The sequence below is a fragment of the Colletotrichum aenigma genome, assembly GCF_013390185.1.
Source record: "Colletotrichum aenigma strain Cg56 chromosome Unknown KSG_Cg56_contig01, whole genome shotgun sequence".
NCBI lineage: Eukaryota > Fungi > Ascomycota > Sordariomycetes > Glomerellales > Glomerellaceae > Colletotrichum > Colletotrichum aenigma.
Genome location: NW_023500907.1, coordinates 2,286,613 through 2,302,394, shown reverse-complemented (window position 1 = coordinate 2,302,394; position 15,782 = coordinate 2,286,613). Strand labels below are relative to the sequence as shown.

Here is a 15,782-nt window from a genome sequence, read left to right as displayed (position 1 = left end):
TGTGTGTGCCGGGGAAGCTCATCCTGCCCGTGGGCCCTGGTCGAAGGGTGACATTGCAGAGGTGATGGACAGGGCCTGTAGATTTTGACTCGATGTCCAGAGTGGGGAAGCCGAGAGTGAAGGCGAGAGAGAGAGAAGAAGCAGCGAGTCGAGGGCGTACAGGAGGAAGAGTGCGGACGAAGACGAGGGGACGAGGAGGAGGAGCAAAAGCGTGGCATCGGGGGTGGGTGTGTCGCTTCAAGGTGAGAAGAGGAAGAAGCGATTGAATGAGAGTGAGTGAGTGACGAGAGAAAAGGTCCGGTCCAGGGTGTGAGGTGAGTGAGCGAGCCGAGCTTAGCGTGGCAGGTGGTGGATGCGGCATACGGACCTTTTGCTTGACTGTGAAGTGATGTGTAGCTATGAACAGTGCACTCACAGCTGTGGCCGGCCCCCACTTAAAGGCAGATGTCAGGCGACGGCGACTGGCTGGCGGCGGCAGACGCTTGGAGGTTCTCGACAGGACGCGGGCGCTTAGAGCCCGTGGTGGCAGGACGGGGGTCACTGGTTAGGTGGTGTTCTGTCTTATTTTCAGCCAATGGCGTGTTAGCGCTTCCTCAAATAAAGTAGCACAATGTGAATTTAGGCCAATGGGAAGCTCCAGCGCCGCCTCGCAGCTTCGCATTCATGTCCGTCGGCTGCGCTATGCACGGGAGTTTTCCCGCATCCGCCCAATCAGCAGCGAGGGACGGGGGTAGCTTCGCGCCCATCCCGACCCTCCATCCCGGTCTCCTCCTCTGAGCTCCATCCCCATCAACTCTTTCCATTGCTCTGCTCTACGCAGTGCTCCTCTCCTCTACCGCAAGCTGCAGTATCTGTACTCGTTCCACACAGTCAGTCCTCTGCATCTCTACCTACCTCTCTCTCTTCAACCATCACCCCTTCTCTCATGCCGGCCGGCTCTTCCTGCTGTTCCTGCCCAGTCGGGTCTGGGTCTGGCTGCTGTGCTGCGTCGTGCCTGCGCCGTGTGTGTGCTGAGAGTGCGTCTGGAAGCATGGCATGGCTTCTTTCTCCTGCTGCTCCTACTGCTTCCGGCTTCACTGCAACTGCAGGTGCAAGTGCTTGCTTCTCGGTTGTGCGCCGTTGTCCACATGGATGTCGTCCGGCACACACACATCTTCACACCCCCCTTTTGGCCGGGGAACCAGGTCCTGGCCAAATTCCCTCTTCTCCTCACCACCTCTCACCTCTCAACGGCCGCGCAGTACGGATACGCACCCCAAGACATCCCGCCGGTGACGGTCTCGTTCGCCCAGCCCCGAAAAGGGCCCCCCTTTCGTTGCTCCCTCGTCTATCCTCGTCTAAGTATTCGTACGCCATGCCAGGCCATGCCATGCCATGGGGTCCATGGGGTCCATGGCTGGGCCCGTCGCCCGCTCGACCACCCGATCCACGCAACCACTGGGGCCACTGGGCGCTATTATTATATTCTTTCTCAACCTGACAGACACCCAGGTGAGTGCCTGGCCTGTCGACACTGCCGCTATCGCCGCCGGCTGCGAGTGCTGCCCCTCGAATCACACCAGAACCAGCTTGCATATGGGCAAGGGGGGTCAATACCTACCTACCTTACCTCCCTAGGGGATTGTTGTGTGTGCGTGCGTTGCGTTGCGTTGCGCTACAGTAGCAGGGTGCTGCTGGCTGTGTGATCCGACCTCAACCACCATGGGTCTCTCTCCTCCTCTTCCTCCCCTCTCCTCTGCCAGCCCTGGTAACTATTTACCGCCCAACTTTACCAGGCCCCTGTTCATGGACGCACTAGACATACATAACTCGCGGTAGGCGCCCATCCTGTGCAGCATCCCCTCCTTCTTCTCTTTTGCGACCCGTGGCATACCATCCGAGCATATCCAGCTTTGCTTTGGTTTTGGTTTCTTTTCCTTTTTGTCTGCTGCTGGCTTCATTTGGCTTTCCTATCTTGATTCCCAAACCCGAGTCGTCCCAAGCGTGCGTCTCGACTATCTACAGGCTTCATCATCAGGAATATCTCTCCCCCTCCCCATAGACCAAAAGAGCTGCCGGCAACGGCGCTGTTTTACCCGCCTTCTCGGCCGGAAAAGCAAAACAAGCCCCCGGAGAGGCTGCACTGCGCTGTAAGCCGCAAGCCGGTTACAGCCAGCTCAAGCCTCATTGTCACCCCACTTTCCGCATTTGCGATCTCACTTACACACATATAAACAACAGAATGGTACGGACTCTAGCTGCAGGCTTTGGCTTCTGGTATCAATGATGCTGACTCTCCTGTCGCAGGGATATGTACAAGAATACGCCAGGGGTGACCGTCACCTGCATCGCGAGATGCGTGAGAAGGTTCCCATGCGCGACACATTCTTTGGCCTGAAGAGCGAGCCTCAAAGGCCAAGTTCAGTAGCAACCGAGTTCATGGATATGGAATGGGACGATGAAGTGCTCAGCGAACTTGAAGACAACTCTCCGCGCATAAGTGTCAACTCGGTAAGTTACCGCGCACGGCGACCATTACTTTGCAGTTGCTGATTTGCGCGCAGTCGAGTGGTCAACCCAGTATTACTACTCTTTCGTCTTACGATGAAATCCCAACACCGAGGTCAAGCCAGGGTCGGGTGGCGTACCCCGATATTCAGTCACTAGACAAGCCGATCGAGGGACCGTCGGGACCGCATCTGTTTCGCTCTTCTGCGGAAAGCTATTTCGACGAGGCCATCTTGACTCTGTCTCCTGTCACTCCGAAGACAGCACGACCATTCGACGATTTCAAATACACGAAGCTGCCGCCACCGCCGGTACCAAGACAACAGAATGGTCCTTTTCAATTTACCTATGAAGAGTTTCAGTCGAGAGAGCTTGTCTCGTGGACCCCTGAGATGGTGGCGCAGTCGATGCTTAATGCTGGCATTGAGCTCTCTGTCGCTGGCCGTTTCGTGGAAAACGACATCAACGGACCCATCCTCATCACTTTGAAGTTTGAGGATCTTAAGGAGTTGGACATCCCGTCATTTGGCATGAGGACAAGAGTGTGGAACCAAATCCAGCTTCTGCGCGACAGCAGGCCGAGCTCTCCTCGCGCTCCGACGCCCATTCAAGATGAACCGAGCCGCGAAGTCAAGAAGGAGGCCCGCGAGATCAGGGCGGCAGAGCGTCAGACAGACGAGTGCAGCCTCAAGCCAAGAAAGAGCAGCAGGAGGAGGCAAAAGAAGGCGTCCCACGACGACATCATCACCCCCATGGAGTCTGTGTCGATTGTCGGCATCGAGCAAGTGGTTCCCAAGCCTCATCACTGCCCGAAAGGAGAGGACTGCTCCCGTTTCAAAAAGCAGCAACGTCTCATCGCGGCGTTCAGAAAGGAGCATCCCTTCGTCGATATGGAGAAGGAGACGGTGGTCATCACTGGCAACCCCGGCAACCCAGAGACCGCCAGAGCTTTGACTCCCAAGGAGATTCTTCGACCCATCTCAGACTCGGGCCCGTCAGTCGTCGCATCTTCTGACGTCCTGGGTCCCGGCAACGCCACACCGTTGCAGTACCTACAGGAGGCTACTCTGCGAAACGTCACCTCAAGGGATCCTCAGGATAACGTCCGTCAGTTCCTTGACTTCCAGAGACGCCAGAGCAACAGCGTCCCTCCTACTCCCCCCTTTGAGATGGGCGCTCCTGCTATGAAGCCTCAGCCTGATGGTCTTCGCAAGCTGCCGAAGCTGTCCATCCCGGGCAAGCAGGCTCCTGTCCGTCCCAGCAACCTCAGAGCGTCCACGGTGCCGCCCGTCACTCAGCCAATCGACAGAGTGATGTCTCCTCAGCAGCAGCAACAAAGCTTCGTCCCGTATGTCATGGACCGAGCCGAAGCCATGTCGCCTGACTTGCAGAGCCCCGTCAATCCTTACCGCTTTGGCACGCCCTTCTCCGAGATGGACGTCCCCGTCACTGCCATCCCCATGGACCGTGTCGCTCGCGACATCTCCCAGTCCGTCCCCCCTGAGATGAACTATCGCGCAGGCACGCAGAAGCAGCAGCCCCTCGTCCGCACGCAGTCGCGCGCCTCTGCCCGACGTCCCTCGTTCCCTGTCCTCCCTGCCCTCGACGAGAACAATGCTACTCCTATCGCTCGTACTTCTCCCATGCACTATTCTCCTCGTTCTCCCCGTTCATCCACCCGCACTCAGCCTCTTCAAGCTCCTCCCCGCGTCAATTACCCCTGGTCGCCCGTTGGGCGTACCCACCCCTTTGAGCAAGCCATCCCGCCCATCTCCCACCTTGCGGGCGCCATTCCTGTCAAGCAAGCCGTGGAGGAGGCTCAGCGTGATGGTGTCACCTTCCAGGGCCCCATGAAGAAGCGCAAGACAAAGATGCTTCGTCACGAATGGAATGACACCTTCTGCACCCTTAAGGGTACCCGTTTGGCTGTTCACAAGGACGAGCGCACCGTCGACCGCACTCTTGAGTACGTCGACATCGACGACTACGCCATTGCGTGCTCCAGCCTGGCTTCGCAGAGCAAGCTCTCCGCCGCCTTCCGCGCAGTCCACTTCTCCTCTCACTCGCGCGAGAAGAGCGACCCCGTCGCTGCCTTCAGCTTCCAGCTTATCCCCCAAGACAAGAACGCCGCCAAGCTGCGTAAGCGCGAGAGCGCCCTGAACGGGTTCACCCACCAGCACTCCAACTCGACCTCGTCTGTCCCTGCCGAGGGTGCCAATGGCACTGGCAAGACCCACCACTTCGCCGTCAAGAGCCGTGACGAGCGCATCGACTGGATGCGCGAGTTGATGCTTGCCAAGGCCATGAGACAGAAGGGTGATGGTTTCGAGGTCAGCGTCAACGGCAACATGATCTAAATCTTCCTCCTCTCTCCCACGACTAATTTCCTTTCCGCAATCTTTCAATCTCCTGGGAGGCGAAAGTCATACACAAAACGAAAATGAACCAAAAACACCCAAAACAAAATGATGGATAATGACCCGCGTTTGCATTTCTTATTTCACTTCAAAGAAAGCAAGCACGCACCCTGCCTCAGGACCAAAGTCTGCAGTGGCTCAAAAAGGATACCTTCTTGTTTACGCGTCTGCTTTTTTGTTTGCTTGTTTCTCTCTTTTTCATTACGTTGCATAGTTCTGGAAGGCGGCATTTGTTATATCCTTGCTCAGATTCTCCTCCCCCCTTTACCTGACGCCGGGTTGATGATGAATTTTTGACGAAATCAAAAATACGGGGGGGAGGGAAAGGATAGGAACGGGGATTTGGTTACTGGCTTAATCTTTTTCCTCTTTTCTACCAACCTTGACCTCATACTACCACACGACCTTTGCATACAACAAACATCACACACAAACACGCCCCTCAACACTCTCCGACGAAACGAAAAGACGCTCCTTGATTTTGTATATAAGTTTAGGGATGGCACCTATGATACCTAGCTAGCTTTTGTAGCTCGAAAATGAGAAAGAGATCCGTGAGGGGCTTCGTATGAGGCCTGGGTCTGGTTATGCATGACTTTTTGGTCTCAACTTGTGAAGTGGATTCATGTTGCGAAGTGACTAAAAGATCACGTGCCGGGTGGTACGTTGTAGGGATAAATCGAATGATTACATGTCGCCTTTGACCAACCTTCCCAGCTTAGAACTTCGGGGTCTATGTCGGAGACATGATATTGAAGCTACATCGTTTGAGGCAGTCCTGCCTCCTTTGCACTTAGCAATCAACCTGGAAATAAGTATTAGAGAAACACGAAGACAATAAATGTAAACGGAGACTGGTATAAGTTAGGCCGTAAAGTTTCTCTTTTCTTTTCTTGTTTTTGAAAAGAACAAGTTGTTGCCAGCAATTTCAAGGTAGTTGGGGTAAATGCTATACCCACAAGTGACGAGGTCGATTTTTTGTTCTCAATGGTATCACTCAAGAATGGATCATTCCAAGAGCTCCAATCATTGGCCAAATTTAACGAGTTGCGAATAAAAGAAAGGCTGTGGCTGAAGTCGTGTATCCGTCAAGAGTATTTCTATCCTTAACGAGCTTTTGGCAGCATCTCGGTAATCGATAGACTGCTTAAGCGTCTATACTCTTGAGTCTGTAAATCCATACCACTTTGTAGATCTGCAATGTCTTTCATGTGGGCTTTACTAGAAGTAGGAGGGAAATTATGCTTGTAGCCTGGTGTTTAGACGTAAGTGAGGGTTGGAGAAATTTGTATCCTGGCCGCCGTACAATCTGGGTCGAGCAGTGCATGGAAGGGCCAGCAATTCTGCGGTCGAAATTTCCCCCAGACGCAGCGTCAACATCAACTAAATCACCTGTGTCAGGCCAACGAGCGCGGTAGCAACGGGTTGAGATCTTTAGTAGTACAGCATAGTACATTTTGGCTTCATCTGTATATGCGGATGTCTATTCATACAATTCCTTTTTTGTTGTAATTCCCACATCACCACCACCGCCGCCACAGCGCATGTCCAGGCGGGAGATCCGTATCACAGGATCTCAGCTTCATTCCTGACTGCCGTGCACCACCCTCTCCCATGCAACAAAACGCCTTCATCGACTTCATGCCCTCATGGCAGGGCGGCTAGTGAGATGGGCCGCCTCATGCACGGCCTGCCAGTCGATAACCTCCCACCACGCCTCGGCGAACGCCTTCTTGCCGCCGATGCCGCCGACGCCGAGGCCGTAGTCTCGCAGCCACGTGTGCTCCCACGTGCTCAGGCACAGGACGGGGTGGGCCTCGAGGGCGCCGGGGGGCTTCGAGCCGGACGTCTGGGCCTTGACGACGTTGTCGAAGTAGGGCCTGGCGGTGCCGGTGTTGCCGACGGTGTTCATGTCGACGTTCTGGCCGCGCCAGTGGGCGCCCGGGTACGGGCTGCCGGCGAGGTAGGTGGTGAGGACCTTGAACTCGTCCTGGGAGTTCTTGACGAGCCAGACGAAGCCCGGGCCGAACATGGCGGAGGCCGTGAGGATCATCTCGCGGCGGAGCGTCTCGATCGAAGAGAAGGAGCGGAGGAGCGAATCGGCCAGCGGCTGTGGCATCGGTTTCGGGTCCGGAGTGAGGTGCTTGAAGAAGAAGTGCGTGTTGTGCGCCATGGAGGCGTGGTTGAAGATCGGGGCCTGGTCGGGGTCGCGGGCCGTGGCGAGGATGATCTGCTTCGGGTCGCGGGGCTCAAGGTCGGTTCCTGGGAGGGTGAACGTTAGCCCTCAGTCTTTCTCCAGGGTTCAATTGGCGTGTGGCATGTCATTCCCCGTTCAGAGCTCCGGGGTAGGTAGGTACGTTGCATGCTGGTACATGGCGAACGAGGCGAGGAGGAACGAGACGAACCTGCTGTCAGAGCATTGAGCTTGTCGATCATCAGCGTCATGTACTGCGTCCAAGCCATGTCGTAGCCGTCGGCGGAGAGCAGCCCCGGGACGCCCTCGTTGAAGTCGTGCCTCAGCTGGGGCACGTAGTGCACTGAGCGCTGCTGGCGCACCACTCGCGCGGCCACGCTCATGCGCGGTATCCTTAATGTTGAGCGGAACATGGCTGTGTGTGTGGTGGGTGGTGATGTTCCGCCGCGTTGGTTTCGACCCGTCACGACGTCTCTCCCAAGTCTGGTGCAAGTCGCTTTTTGGTGGTGAACTTTTTTTGGGCGGCTCGTGGTGGTGCGTGCCGCTGCAATTGGCGCTTGGTGGCCTTACGATTGAGGCGTGAACGGTGCGCTGGGCCGGGGCGGGTACATTTTGCCCACTTTAGGGGGGTAGTTCGGCCAATGGGGAAAGAGGGGTTGCTTGTTGGTGATGGCTTCATCAGGACTTACAAGCTACTTTCCACGTCCAACATCAACATCTTTGCATCTCATGTTGGTGACCATATTGAATTCGGCCCTCGGGAATGTGACCCAAGCTCTGGGTCGATTCCTACAACCTAAAGAATGACTTCCGTTTTGAGCAACCCGAACCACCAACATCAGCAGACCGGCAGTCTGTAGATTCAGGCTCAGGCCGTTATGCAACATGCCATCGGAACACTCTCATCTGTCGATCACCAACATAAATGCCATCGAAAACAGGAGATGGGGAATAGCAACACCAACGGCGGCGGCACGTACGACTCTTGACCCTGGCCGCCCACTTAGCCGCCCATCTCTTTGAAGGGCGCTTAAAACCGTAAGGGCGCATCGCACAACCCTGACCCTGGGGAACGGTGATCTTGACGCGGAGACGATCGCGTGGGCGGCTAATCTCAACCTTGCTAGTGTGATCATGCGGGAGAGGTTCTGCCATTCCATGTTTGCCCAAAATTGAACGCGCTTATTCCAGTCAAGATCGGACGGCCCCGGCATGCGTCGCCTCATTTTACCCCTCTTGCTGGACCGATGAAGGGTGCCGAGGCTCGTACAGAGTTCACAACAGTTGGGACTGGCGCGATAGCGGGCTACCTGACAATCCCTCCTTCGACATGATCATTTCCAGTAGAACATCAATATTTGCCGTTGCCAAAGCACCCTCATTAAAATTCGCTGCCTCCTGATTCAATTCGCTCTACATTTCGTTCCCTCGACTCGGTCGCTCTCTCGAGATTAAACAGCACATTGCACATGCCGAGAAGGTATTGGCTTAGCACTGAGACTAGATCTCCGTTCCTAGCTGCTTCGAATTGTTGAGCTCTCAGATGTTCAAGACCTTGAACATATCTGTCTCTTCGCTTTTGACACCACTCTTCATTTTCTTCCAATGATTAATCTGAATAGCTTTCGCTTTGAATTGTTGATGTATGGCCAAGACTTAACGCCGATACACATGCAGCCGACCTATGCCAAATGATCATCCTGACCCAACGGATATCCCCACGGAAAACCACCAAGCACAAGAACTCCTTATATACAAAAGGCCGTCAGCCTCAAAATCACTCCTCCTCATCCTCAATCATGCCGAGGACATCCAGCTCGGTCTTCACGAGCCGCTCAAACTCCTCCCTGTCAATGCCAGACGAGCGTGCCAGCAGGAAGAGGCTGCGAAGGCTTCTTGACACGTGCTGCTTTACGCCGAACTCATTCGCGCCTTGCTTCTCGGCGGTCTCCTCGAGCTTCTCGACCATGCGGCTTCCGTTGCTGCTGGCGCTTGAGGCCGGGCGGGGGTGGAGAAGTACGGCCGCCCGGTCCTCGTCTTGGCTGTGGATGGAGGGCGAACGCGGCGGCTCAGCCATAGTCCAAGAGCCGTTGGTTTCGGTGAGTCCTGCCTCCGAGATATCTTGGCTGACAACGGTACCCAGACCCAAAGGCGGTGCGACATCGAAGCCCTCGACCTCCTCATCGGGATCGTGAGCATCCATCGCCGGCTGCACAGAATCGTATTGCGCATAGTAGGCATCCTCTGCCGACTCTGTACGGAACGCACCGAGCTGCGACGCTTGCGATGCGTGTGGTGCAGGCGAGCGCTTGACTGCTGGCGTTCGGTTGGCAGGCGTACGAGCAGGCGTCGCGTCATATCGGTCCCAGTAGCCGTCATCCTCATCCTCGTCGGCCTCGGCAGCGTCAAAGCTTGCAGCCGGGGTTTTGGAGCTGCTCGTCTTCGATGCCTTGTCGTCTGCATGGGCCTTCTCAGCCTCCGCTATGGTCGAGTAGCCACCAAAGTCGCCGAACGGAGCATTCTTGTCGACGACGCTGACCTCGCCGACTCTCCAACCGTCACCGCCGCCGTCCTTGTCGCCGACGCAGTAGATGAGACGAAACGACAGTTCGAGCTCCTCGAGTACAACGAGCGCCTGCAGCGTCTCCAAGTCGAGTCGCCTGTATCGCGTCTTCGCATCGTACTCCCAGTCCACCTCGACCTCGCCTGATACAGGATGGGGTTCTAGTCTACCGCTCTGGACAATCTCGCTCAGTCTTGCTGCCTTGTCTGTGTCGTAGGCAAGCAGGCGAATCCAGGGTTCAGTGCTAGACTCTGAGAGGAGCTGAACTCTTTGCCTCAGGATTGGGCTAAGCAGCGGCAAGACGCCGATGGCCGGCTGTGTGGAGATAGAGGCAGGAGGCAAGGCGGGCAAGATGGGAGCCAGCAGGCCGCCGATGTTGGGCATAGGCGGTGATGTTGTCGTCGCCATTGTGGTTGTGATGTTGGAGGTAAAGATTGGTAGTTTGGGATTCCTCGCCAACACTCCTCGCGGGGGATACGTGGAGTATTATATGGGAGGCAAGGGGCGGTGGCCAAGTCACAGAGACGGCGGTAGTAGTAGTAGTAGTAGTGCGGATGGCCAGGTGTACGGTATGGTAAGGTAGGTAACGATATCACATGCAGCCACTGCTGGGGGTAGATGGATGTCTTGCTGGTCAGCCTGACTCGGAAATCTCTGCCTTGGCGTATCGAAGTTGGGTGAGTAGTAAAATAGGTATTGAGAGAGCAAGAAGATATGATCGTGACGACACAAGGGGAAGTCGCGTCTATAATAAAGAAAACGGAAAAGAGGAGGAGAGGAAGGCGGGCAGAAAGTCTAACTCGGTCGAGTCGACGGGGCTGTTACGCAGGCGGAACGGCAGTCGGCGGTGCCTTGGGCGAGCTTGAGGTGCAGTGTCCAGTTGCAGTGTAGTGTCTAAGGTAGTGTTGTGTCGTAGGCTCCGTGTGGCTCCTGCCCCATCCAGGGCTGGACTGGGTTTTCCCGCTGGTCGCGCATCGAGTTCAGCGTTCGGTCGGGGGGCTGCTCCCCACACTGAGGGGGGCGAGGGGCGGCCGGGACGCCAAGACTGGCGGTTCCAGCCAATGCGGAGGCACCTCAAAGGCAATTGCGACTCCGCCTAGGGGAGTCGTCTCGGACGGAGGGAACCACTAGCGATGAGCCAATGACCTTGCCGCATCTTGCTTAGGAGCAGGCCGCTCGAGCGCAGAGACACTGACGAGCTAACTTTGGCACGTGTTACTGGAGCCCCCAGAATCCGGGTGAAGCTGCCCACTTGCCTCGACCTGCCCTTTTTTAGGTCGTCTTCCATTCGTCTCAACTTCGCTGGTTTCTTACCCCGACGACAGGGAAGTACATTGTGGCCATGCTGGACCTCGAGAGTACCCTCCCTCCATGTCCATCTGTTGCCGTCCCTCGTTGCCGTACACCGGGTCCTTCGCTGCGAATTCAAGGTACCTTGCTGCCTACACTACTCGAGTGCCCCTCGAAACAGCCAGTTGCCGGGCATTGATGAGACAAAGACATTTGTCAGGACGCTTCCATGGGAGATTCACATTGCGATACTTTTTCCAAACATTCAAACACGTCTTGGTGATTGTCTACCTGCCGACATCGTCCTTCCTTCCGAGTTCTGATAAGATTGTTTCTTCTCGGCAACTCCTCCTGACTGAGGCGTTCCCCTCTCATCTCTTTCAGATGCTAATCCAGATGGGTAGGTTGTCAACCAGTGTCGTCAGAGCTGCCGGTGGTCACAAGACGCAAGCAGTCACGAGAACATGGACAAGCACGCAGCCTCGTGGTTTCGATGAGATCAAAAAAAAAAATTCCTCCCAATTCTTGCACGTCTCGCAACGAGTCCCGTGAGATGGCAACCCGCTCTCGTCGACCATCAGTCCAAATAAGACTTGCATTTGCATCTTGCATCCGCTCCCTCTCTCTACGTCTTTGATCTCCTTCGCCTGGCCCGCACGGGTGAAAGGGACCAGACCCTGCGTGGCTATGCCCACTAAATTTGCATGGAGAAGGCGGGTGCCCTTGCTACAGTGACGCCCGCAGTGGGGTTCCAGGGCGCTATCTCTCCCAAGATGCAGTGGTAAATCTCCCTGACAGCGCGCTACCATCAGCATTGCGTCACAATGCTTGGGGGGTCCTGGGCGTGGGTGGACGGGAGCTATCTCACCCAAGATGTCCATCTTAGGTAACCTGAAAATTTCCCACGCGAGCGACGAACAGACGTACAACGGAATTGAGATTAACCAAAAAGAACCAACATCGAAACGAACAGCGGACAGACCCTCGACATCGGTTTCTAGCTATTACCGGGACGATCCTCAAACAAGTTTCTACTCAATTGAGACCCCTCAGCCTCGCTCGCTGGAGCCGCCATCTGGTTGTTTCGACTTGCCGAGCAGTGCCACGCTGATAGAACTGCGGGAAGACGCCCCGTCGTTGAGATCTCGGACCGCGCCGCTTGGACGAACTCCCACAGACACGCGACTCATCTGACCCTGATAAACCTCGTCCTACGGTCCCGAAATCAAGTCGCGCATCTCCGACGACTACCACGAGCTGCCCTGCCAGTCTCGTCCTCCCTTTACACGCCTTCTACGCAGGTCCCCACGAGGACACAGCCGGATGCATGTCGCCCAGCGGCGAACGCCTCAAAGATGAGGTAAGGCGACACTGCCCCCACGAACGGCCTCTCCGATTTCGCTGCCGTCATGTCTGCATGTGCTGTCGAAACGTCACGATGCTTACACACTGTCCGCCCAGGGCTCCCGCCTGCAGGTTGTAACGGCCGGCGCCACCGCTGGTCTGTTTGCTCGGTATGCCATCCATCACCTGCCAGATGGGAAGTCAAACACTTGTGACCCAACGCTGACTTGAATGGGAAAGCTTTGTAATCGCTCCCCTCGATGTCGTCAAGATCCGCCTCCAGCTGCAGTCACACTCGCTCTCCGACCCTCTGTCGATCCAGACCGCCAGGGGCGGGCCCGTGTACAAGGGCACTCTGAATACCATGAAGCTGATCATCGCGAATGAGGGAGTCACAGGCCTGTGGAAGGGCAACGTACCAGCAGAACTGATGTACGTCTGCTACTCGGCAGTCCAGTTTACGACCTACCGCACGACGGCCCAATTGCTCCAGAGTATCTCCGATAACCGACTCCCCAACGCCGCCCAGTCCTTCATCGCCGGAGCTACCGCCGGAGCTGCCGCTACGACGGCCACATATCCGCTCGACCTACTGCGGACTCGCTTTGCCGCGCAGGGGAACGAACGGGTGTATACTGGCCTTCGACACGCCGTCACCGACATCTACCGAAACGAAGGACCCCGCGGCTTCTTCCGAGGGCTCGGGCCCGGTGTGGCGCAGATCGTACCGTACATGGGCATATTCTTTGCATTGTATGAAGGTCTGCGCTTGCCGCTAGGTGACTTGCATCTACCATGGGGCGGTGGCGACGCCACGGCTGGTGTTATGGCCAGCGTCATGTCCAAGACAGCCGTTTTCCCCCTTGATCTGGTGCGGAAACGTATCCAGGTACAAGGCCCCACGCGATCGCGATACGTGCATAAGAACATTCCCGAGTATCCCGGGGCGGTGCGTGCCATGCGAATGATCTTTGCAAGTGAAGGCATACGGGGACTGTACCGCGGTTTGACGGTCAGTCTTATCAAGGCTGCCCCAGGAAGTGCGGTTACGGTGTGGACTTATGAGAGGGTCCTGAGAGTGTTGATGAGATTAGAGAACTCTGATGAGAAGCGATTTTGACTTTGGAAAATGGAATATAGAAGGGCATATGATACCCCATGATAGAAGACAGGATTGGGCTTCGTTGAAAAGCGGCGGCTCTGTTTGAGCAGAGGAGTAACGGAAACCGCGAAGTTTTCAACAAAGAGTCACATCTAGACCTAATACATATCCAGTTGGGTTCATGTTAACGTAGTAGGAAAACTTGAGCGTGAAGCAACTTGCGCTGCTGAGATTGACGCTCAGCGTTCGGGGTCGGAGTTCTTTTTCAACCTTCAAAATCTTCCCGTCGCACCGTGAGTGAGAGGACTTGGCAAAGCGCTGAAACTTGTTGGTCTATCAATACTGAATGCAGACTCGCTAGACAATCGCGGCTTGACACGGCGTATGCAACCCAGACCTCGCACCAGCAGACAACTTTTTAGTTCTCCAGAGGACCATTCTCCTTCAACCCCGTCACCTCACCGGCGTTGACCCGATCCGCCCGCTCCGTACACTCCTCAATGACCTTCCAGAACATGGGAATGTCGAGACCGCGGGGTATCCTGACGCCCTCGCTGCCCGGCTCCAGCAGCTTCGCGACCGTCCTGCCCAGCTGCGCCTTGCCCTCCTTCGCATCCTCAAGAGACCCCTCCGTGATGACGGTCAGGTCGAAGCGCTCGTGGTACTTTACACAGTTGCCCTTCTTGGTGTCGAAGTCGTAGAAGGGGATCTCGTGCTTGGTGCCCGTGAGGACGGCGGCCACGGCGAGGGGGTCGTGGAGAGGCGGCCCGGCGGTGATGCCGAAGACGTCGCTGTACCGCCAGTCAGTTTCCCACACACACACACAAGCATATCATCACACATACCTATACGTCTTGGCAAAGAACATGAGAAGCTCGACCAGCATCTGCCGCAGCGTGGTCTTGCCCTTGCCCGTCTTCTCGCCGGCGGCGTCCTTCCCGTACAGCAGCAGCTCCCTCACCTCCTCCGTGGCGAGGACCTGGTGCGACAGGTCGAGGGGCACGAGGGTCGTCTTGGCCGCGAGGGCCTTGTTGTGGAACACGGCGGCGGCGGCCTCCGGGTCGATGATGATGTTGAACTCGGCCCAGGGCGTCCAGTTGCCGACGCGCGCGACGCCGTCGACCTTGCCCATGACGATGTCCGTGAAGCCGTCGCCGATGGCGCCGCCCATGATGCTCAGCCCCCTGATGTGGGCGACGAGGTCCGGGTACTTTGCGAAGAGCTGCGCGACGTTGGTGAGGGAGCCCGTGGCGACGAGCCAGGCGGTGCCGGGCGCCTGGACGGAGAGGGCGGCGGCCATGGCGTCGATGGCCGGGGTGGTGCGGTCGGCGGCCTTCAGGGGCTGCGGGAGGAGGTCGGTGCCGTCGAGGCCGGACTCGCCGTGGATGTCGGTGGCGGCTTGCATGGGCGGCCGGGCCATGGGCTTGGCGGCACCGACGTAGACGGGGATGTCATTGTGCTTGCCGATCGCCGTGAGGATGGACGAAGCGTTGGCGGTTGTCTTTCTGGGATGTTGTTAGAATGAAGTACACTAGGGGGGTATCGTGTGTGTGTCGCTCACTCTAGGGGGGCGTTTCCGAAGACCGTTGAGAGGCCCAGTAGCTTGATTGTGGGGTGGTAGGCGGCCAGGAGGATGGCGAATGTGTCCTGGTGAGGTTCGGTCAGCGTGAGTTTGGTTTCCGTACAGGCCGATAGTGGCTAAGTGCAGTGTCGTGCATGACTTTTGTTTTGCATGCGGCGTGTGAGTGTGAGACTCATGAGGCATGCAGGTTCATCATGGCCCCCTCACACCACACAACATGATGACGGCGGCAACTCACATCGTGGCCCGGGTCGCAGTCCAGCCAGACTGGGACTGTGGGTTCCGTCAATTTGAGGTCAACCATGGTAGCTCAGAAAACTGTATTATCCAAAATTGAGGGATATGGAATTCCACGGAATCGCTGAGGATGTCGGACAGAGATGAGGGCGGCGGACAGCCAGGTATGCGAGGGTTGGCCGCCGCGGCAGGTAAACAGCCACGGACTGGTCGCCGTGAGCTTCATTGGAAGCGTTCCCACTCACAGTGGATAACACCAACCAAACGGGCACGGGGGCCCCTCCTCTGGGGCTTTCGATACGGGGGCGGGGGAGCCGTTGGCCTAGGAAAACAGACGGAGACAGGCGGAGGATGGGTGGATGGGCACCTGGGCGGGTGCCCAGACGGGGAGAAAAAAAGATTGGGCCAATCCCATCACATGATAATCATGTATGCGGTGTTTTATTTTGATTCTGATTAGACGAAACCTTATGAACGGTCTCTCCTGTCACCTTCACTGGTGCCTACGCCCTACAGACACACGGAGTGCCGAGATCTTGGGGCGGTGGACCCCACGGGCGATTACC

General features: G+C 56.5%; 5 protein-coding genes across 5 annotated transcripts; 2 read left to right on the top strand and 3 right to left on the bottom strand.

Moving 5' to 3' along the window:
- Positions 1–2,221: 2,221 nt before the first annotated feature.
- pob1 lies at positions 2,222–4,844 on the top strand (the record flags this gene model as incomplete). Its single annotated transcript, XM_037315883.1, has 3 exons — positions 2,222–2,224; positions 2,287–2,490; positions 2,544–4,844. The coding sequence occupies 3 exons, from the start codon at positions 2,222–2,224 to the stop codon at positions 4,842–4,844; spliced, it is 2,508 nt and encodes an 835-aa protein (XP_037186021.1).
- A 1,699-nt stretch (positions 4,845–6,543) lies between these two features.
- CGCA056_v000621 (37S ribosomal protein S26) lies at positions 6,544–7,511 on the bottom strand (the record flags this gene model as incomplete). Its single annotated transcript, XM_037315882.1, has 2 exons — positions 6,544–7,166; positions 7,310–7,511. The coding sequence occupies 2 exons, from the start codon at positions 7,509–7,511 to the stop codon at positions 6,544–6,546; spliced, it is 825 nt and encodes a 274-aa protein (XP_037186022.1).
- Positions 7,512–8,875: 1,364 nt separating this feature from the next.
- Positions 8,876–10,069, bottom strand: CGCA056_v000620 (uncharacterized protein; the record flags this gene model as incomplete). The annotated part of the gene is made up of 1 exon (XM_037315881.1): positions 8,876–10,069. The coding sequence occupies one exon, from the start codon at positions 10,067–10,069 to the stop codon at positions 8,876–8,878; it is 1,194 nt and encodes a 397-aa protein (XP_037186023.1).
- A 2,209-nt stretch (positions 10,070–12,278) lies between these two features.
- On the top strand, positions 12,279–13,415 carry tpc1 (Mitochondrial thiamine pyrophosphate carrier 1; the record flags this gene model as incomplete). The annotated part of the gene is made up of 3 exons (XM_037315880.1): positions 12,279–12,311; positions 12,413–12,465; positions 12,536–13,415. 3 exons carry the CDS (start codon positions 12,279–12,281, stop codon positions 13,413–13,415), a joined length of 966 nt encoding a protein of 321 aa, XP_037185114.1.
- Positions 13,416–13,815: 400 nt separating this feature from the next.
- URH1 (Uridine nucleosidase) lies at positions 13,816–15,283 on the bottom strand (the record flags this gene model as incomplete). Its single annotated transcript, XM_037315879.1, has 4 exons — positions 13,816–14,188; positions 14,243–14,902; positions 14,959–15,044; positions 15,218–15,283. 4 exons carry the CDS (start codon positions 15,281–15,283, stop codon positions 13,816–13,818), a joined length of 1,185 nt encoding a protein of 394 aa, XP_037185113.1.
- Between the last annotated feature and the right edge of the window lie 499 nt (positions 15,284–15,782).